The sequence below is a fragment of the Gavialis gangeticus genome, unplaced genomic scaffold (genome assembly GCF_001723915.1).
Source record: "Gavialis gangeticus isolate Ggan-Ray unplaced genomic scaffold, GavGan_comp1, whole genome shotgun sequence".
Lineage (NCBI taxonomy): Eukaryota > Metazoa > Chordata > Crocodylia > Gavialidae > Gavialis > Gavialis gangeticus.
In genome coordinates, this window is record NW_017729015.1 from 17,084,526 (window position 1) to 17,091,204 (window position 6,679).

The 6,679-nt window shown below is 48.9% G+C and overlaps 1 protein-coding gene across 1 annotated transcript in view; it reads right to left on the bottom strand.

Moving 5' to 3' along the window:
• RUNX3 (runt related transcription factor 3) overlaps positions 1–1,729 on the bottom strand; it is a 62,079-nt gene extending 60,350 nt beyond the window's left edge. The window contains exon 1 of the mRNA XM_019512078.1: positions 1,689–1,729. Within this exon, the coding sequence (XP_019367623.1) occupies positions 1,689–1,729 (41 nt within the window). The remainder of the gene's footprint in view (positions 1–1,688) is intronic.
• Between the last annotated feature and the right edge of the window lie 4,950 nt (positions 1,730–6,679).

The window sequence follows — 6,679 nt, forward strand, 5'->3', positions numbered from 1 at the left end:
CCTCGGCCCCCCAGCGCCGCTGAACCACGGGAGGCGCCCGGGCAGCCCACACCTCTAGGCTCGGGGATGCACTTCCCGCTTGGACTGCGCGCTGTCCCCGGTGTTCACCCCTGTCATTTCAAAATAATTTTCACCTTTAACGCGGATCTATTCTGAACACTTAAGAGGAGATCAGAGATTTAACCCTGGGCAATTAGGGGTCTGGACCAAGGGGGCAGCGGAGAATACGCACATCCTGCCCCCTCTCGTTGTGTTCGCAAAGGAGTCGGCTGGCAGGCCCTGAAATGAGTGCGGGGCTTCAAACGACTGCAACTGTCAGGGCTGAGCACCTGGAGAAATCTGCACCCAGATCCGTGCACAGAGTCCCTTAAACCCTGATGTTTAGCTTCCTGTCTTCTTTTCTAGAAGAAAAAACAACCAGAGCTAAAAGAAAAGACAGGACATTTAAAACAATCAAATAAGCCTCCAATCTCAGTCTGACTCCTGAACAAGACAGCTCCTTTTTTGTAGGGACCTTTTAAGGACCTGCCTTATTCAAGACTCAAACTGATATTTGAGGCTTTTTTGATTGTTTTAAATGTCCTGCCCTTTCTCAAAGGAAAGGTCCCACCCAAGTGTTGTTGAAAAGTGGTTATTTCTGAGCTATAACACCCACAGAAAGAAGGAACAACAGGTGCCATCCGCCCCTTCCTCGGCCCCACCCTGACCGGAGGATGTTAAAATCTGCAGCAGAAAGGTGACCGATTCTCTTTTCCCGTCTACAGCCACAGCACCCGACAGGGCAACCCTGGGGCAGGGCATCACCCCTGTTATAACCCTAACGGACCAAAAAGGGTCCTGGCTTTCGCACGCCCAAACAGAATGGGGTACGTAGGAGTTTGTGGGCTGAGCGAAAGGCAAAACAGCCCCTGGAAAGAGATTCAAGGGAGTGGGCAAGGGGCAAGAAGAGAAGCATATTAAAAGCAGCCTCCAAATCATTCCCGTTGGAGCGGATGGGCCCATCTCCCCCAGAAGCGGGTGAGAGCTGCGTTTCCTGACTGCAGTCCGCAGGCCAGGTGCTGTCCGTGTCTATACCTGGGTGTGCCGCACCTCTCAAGTGAAGCTCTTTGGGGCAGGAATTCACCCTTCCTTCTGCCCACGTACGGTTCCTGGTACAACAGGACTCGCGGCCAGGCCTGTCCCACTGTAACAGTAACATTCACAGGAGCCAGAACGCAGGCGCTGTAGCCCGGCCCCCGAGAGGGTCAGCCCTCTTATAACCACGCATCAAGGTGGCCTGAAGTAAGCAGTCAGCTGAGCACTTTGCAAGAACTAGGGAGCAAAAGTTTTCCCACCACCGGTCAGGCAGAGAAGAGGAGTGTGAAGTATTAGGGGGCTCCGCAATCACTACTGCTAGATGTGCGTGTCAAGACAGCGCTTATAAATAAGTAGGAGAGAGAACGCTTATTGTGGGCTTTTCTTTTCTACTTGGTGACAAAGGTCAGTTGATGGATCATCATTATCAGATTCTTTTTGGAAGACATCAATACCTGAGATTTATGAAAACGAGTAAAAAGAAGGCACCTGAGGTTATGCTCCTAGCACACAAGACATCATGTAGAAATACTCTGAAAATACCGCAGGTGACAAACACGGCTGAACAGAACGTAGCAGGACCCGCCACTGCCGAAGTCACACGTCCCTCTCACTCCACGGGGCCCTGCTCTGGCTTGGTGGTCCCCACCTCCATTTTTGTAGCTGTCTGGGGGAAGAAGATCAGTGCTGCAGCATGTGGACTAGCCTGCCCAGGATACAGACTGCCCTGGGAAGTTGTGAAATCTTTTTCACTGGAGGTTTTCAAGAAGAGGTTGCATAAGCAAAGGCCAGGGATGTTTTAGGAGCATTCCTGTGTTCGTGAGGGGGGCTGGACTAGATGGCTCTTGGGGTCCCTTCCAATCCTATGATTCCACGACTGCATCCTGGAGCTAACCCAGCTATTTCTAACCAAGCTATTTCAAACAAAGATTTTGATTTTCATCCTCGTGGAGCCATTCCTGCAATCAGAGGCAGAGGTGACTGGTGAATGGCCATGTGCAACTGAGGGCAGACTTCTCCTCTGCTCTGCATCTCAACTCTTCATTTACACACGTGCATAGTGAGCACAGGAGGGGCGCGACCTGCTGCCACTCCGATCCGGTAGCACTTCACACCCAGGCGGCAATGCCCTGAATGAGGACACAAGGCGCAAGCCAGAATGGGAATCAATGCCTTGCATTTTCCAAAATGCTCAGTGATGCCAGGTGCCCCTGCCAAGGGAGACAGTGCCCAATTCATGGTTGCCTGGTGGTTCCTTTGGCAAAAGGGAGTCATAGCAGAGGCACACTCCCTCCTGCCTACCCAGAAAACACTTCTTGTGCAAGACTCCCTTGCACTCAAGGAAGCTTAAGGGCTTGATTCTTTTTTCCCCTCCCACCAGTGCAGCCCTATTTATCTCTTGGCTGCTTTTGAAGTCTCGGCTAGGAGCTGGAACCAACTTCCAAGGGAAGTGGTGCTGGCCCCTACCCTGGGGGTCTTTAAGAAGAGGCTGGATGCCCACCTAGCTGGACTCGTTTGAGTCCCATTTCTCTTTTTGGGGTTTTTGTTGTTCTCCCGCCCTGGCGGGGGGTCGGGCTAGAAGATCTACTAGGTCCCTTCCGACCCTTAATCTATGAATCTATGAATCTATGAATCTCAACAGAGCTACTCCTCATTTGTACCTGTGTGAGCAGGGAGGAAAAATCAGGCCCATTTGTCTTAAAAAGTGGTGGAATGCAGGTCCCAAACCTGCAGCCCTTCTCTAGCTTCCCCAGCAATCATCCAGGGGGCTGCTGTGGACATGACAAAAAAAGGAACACCCTCTACCGTGGGCCTGGCTTCACCTCCCCGAGCCAGGCAGCCTTTATTCCTTTGCCAAGCAGTATGCATCGACGTGTGGGGATGGGTTTCAGAGCTCTTAATAGTTAAGCCTTCCCCCTTGGTACTAAATGCATTTTTAAAAGAAGGTTAATAACAGCTAAGACCTGGGATTTCCATGTGCCTCATCTGAAATACTTAATTCTTAAAAGCTACTGTTCATGTTTCAGGGAGGTCAGCAAGCCCTTTAAATCACTGCTTGCTGGGATTACTTCAGTTACAATATCCTCTGTAGTTTTTAATTCATTTGAGCTGGTATTTAGCAGCAGATCCATGCGCTTTAACATCAAGGAAGCAAATGCACGGCCTTCTAGGAAGCTTTCTATTAAAAATTCATCACATACTGTGTCCCAGACCTCTCAAGAGCAAAGCTCTCAGTAGAGTCATTTGGGTGTCTGGATCTATTTTACAGTTAAAGGACAGGATCTGAAAGCAGTGTGCAGGGAAGGGGCGTGTCGTTCATTCATAAATCAAACAGCAGATGCTGGGTCCACAGGGCTATGCCACTGTGACATGCTGTAACCCCAGAGTAACTCTTAGATTTGATGTTATTACATTTGTATTGCCCTGCAACACATGGAGCCCTGGCTCCCGGGCTAAGTGCCTGGTGCTGGGCTCTGGACAAGCACAGAATAAAAGGATGATCCTTACCCCAAAGAATTTGCAATCTAAGGAAAAGCCAAGGGGAGTTTTGCTTCCACGGAGCAAACAATAAGAAGCCACCAACTCGATGCAACTGTGACAACTGCAGTGGAAGTGCGCAAGGCTCGGGGGTTGTCATGACTAGAGCCAGTTCAAACCCTTAGCATCAGGGGAGCCATCCCCCAAAATCGTACACTACTTGAACACGAGTGCTCCAAGGAGGACTCCAGCTGGAGTTCGAGCTCCTGTACATGAAATCCCAGCCCTGTAAGGTGAATAGCACGTTTCTGTTGGCTTCAGCAGGGCCAGGATTTCACCACTGGGATCAGCAGGGCCAGGAGGGCTTGTTGGTCTAATGGTTAAAGCACAGGCCTTGGACTGGGGAGAGTCCCCATATAGATCTGATTCTATTTATAGGCTTGCTCTGCAACCTTGTCCCGGTTTCTTTCTGTTTACATCCATTTTACTTGAGTGTTAACTCCATGGATTGCAATGGAGCCAATCCTGATTTACACCAATGTTAATAAGAGGATAACCAAGTCTCTCTCACCTCCAACCACACATGCTTACTGAAGGCACAGGGAGCCTGCTTCTTTATTCACATGCGGTGGGAGCTCTCATGCGTTTATTTGGTATCCATAGAGTTACTCTGATGTGCAAACATTAGCAAGGAGAGAACCGAGCCCAGAACACGCTTCTTTTCTCACATCAGTCTTGTCTGCAAGCATCTTGCTGCATGCTTTTGAATAACTATTCAAGAGTACCTGAATCCAGTCAAAATGGACAATCATTTCAGGTGAGACTTCAAAAGCAGCCAAGTGACTTAGGAACACAAGTGTCACTGACTTGAGATTTGTGCTTCTTAAATTACTTACATCCCCACCCTTAATTATTCAAGACCATAATTACCCTCCCCCCGGTCACAGCATAGAAATAAGGTCCCGCTCAGCCCTCACATCTCTGTGCTGTCGCTAGCAGGCTGAAGCTTCTTGGAGCATGGGTCCCATCTGCCACTTCCACTCCTTAAAAGATACTAATGACTGTCAGATCCTTTTAGTTCTTAATTAATTTCAGAGTTCAATTGCAAATAGGAAACAAGGCAGCTTTTGCCCTTACGCATATGAATATTACTGTTCCATTTAATGTGGTTACGTGTGGAATGCTGTTATTCATTCCTGCCTGCAATAAAAGCCACATGTTTTTAAAACTTTGCACTTGAAAAAACTTTTAGGAAAGAAATCAAATATGTTTTGTATGCATGGCATGAGATAAAAACTGGTTATAAATATTCAAAGAACAGTTAGAGCTTTATGCCTGATTTAAACAAGTGAACAGAGTGGTAGGGCTGTTCAAGTAATGCAAGAATCAAATCCCAGCGTTCCTTTAAGAATGTGCTTATGCCAGAAAAGAACGATGTATTCGAAGGGTATGGAGCACCTAAGGACACCTACTTCCTCTGAAAAGGGTCAAGGGTTGCTAATGGGTGGGCCTGTGCCCACTGAGTCAATGGCAGCCTTTCCCTCTGGGTTTTTGGGCGGTGCACGCAGCTGTTACACAAAAGCAGGGATCTGTCACAGGTGGACACCGGTAACTTCAGGAGTGTATCAACAGCCCTGCCACACTGTAATTTGGGATTGCTGGGCCAAGGTTTTCTCTGTTCAACCCTGTAAATCCAGGGTTCCCAGCATTAAGCATGGATTTGCTAGTTTACATCATGGTATGTCTGAGCATCCGCTAAATCTGAGCATTATTGCCTGCAAGCGCAGTCAAGATTGTATCGCACGAGAACCGCCATTGTGCTAGTACTGCAGGATGCTATCACAAATGTTGATCAGCCACCAGCGTTTTTCAGCTCACACTGCTTATCTGAGCAGAGCAGGTGGGGTGACCAGTAGCAGGCCTGCACCAGTGATTCCCGTGGTACTCGCACCAGGAGGAGCCCAGCTGGCGTTGGAGCAAGCCTGGGAGCGCTTTTCCCCCAGAGCGCTCGGCATGGCCGAGGGCAGGGCAATCTGCTGAGCCCTTCAGAAGGGGTGAGAAAGAAAAAATTCCAAAGGAAAGAAAAAAGGGGAAACGTCTGTGTGGCGGGAAGGAGAAGTGAAAGTCACATGATAATTAGAAAAGTACAGCGGAGACAAAACAAACAGCACTGCTATTTAGTATTGATAGCAGAGGGGAAGCTGGGAGCCCCAGTCACAGGCCACGCTGCTGCTGTGCTAGGTGCTGTACAAGCACAGAGGGGAAAAAAGCCAGTCCACTGCCTTGGCCCCAAGTGCAGCAGTGGCAGCAGAAGGGCAACATCTGGGAATACCCTTGACTGGGGAAAACCTATGAACACAAGACTGGAAGGAACAGCCTCGCTAGGATGGGAAGGTCACATATTCCCTTTCCTGAACTGATCTCATTCAATCTTAGAAAGAGTTCAGGTGCATCCCCCAATTCTCCTATTAGGAAGCATCTCCACAACCTAATTTCCTGTCTAAATGTAATATATGGACAGTTTATTCCCATTTGTTCTCAGGCTAATAATGTCCTTTAGCTTCAACAGTTCTCTCTCCTCCCCAGGGTTTATCCCCCTCGCCATGCATTTTAAAGAGTGATATCCCCTCAGCCTTCATTTGGCTAGACTGAACAACCAAGCTTTTCTCCCCTCTTCCCACAAAGCCAGCCCTCCATTCCCCCGCTCATCCCAGCAGCCCTTTTCTGCACCTCTTCTAGTTTGAATTCCTCTTTCTCAAGCATGTCTTTAGAAAGGACATCTAAAGCCACTGCTTGTATAAGATGGAGCTGAGACATTCATGGAGGTGTTGTTCTCCACCAGTTCTCCGTCTGCAGCCACATCACAGAGGCTAGCCAGGCAGGATGGAGTTGCATCATTACATAACTGGAGAGATCCAAGGAGCATCCATCCACTACTGCTTCCTGGCTGCTGTTGGTCTTCAGTTGGCCATGCTCTCCCCTATAATTCTGCACCAAGCCACTAAGCCAGGAAGATGTCAAGGGCGGGGGGCACAGAGTGATGTCACTCAGCTGTAATAATAATGTGTACCGCCAGCACTGATCAGGCTAACACAAAGCTGCCAAAGCACTATCAGATCAGGAGATG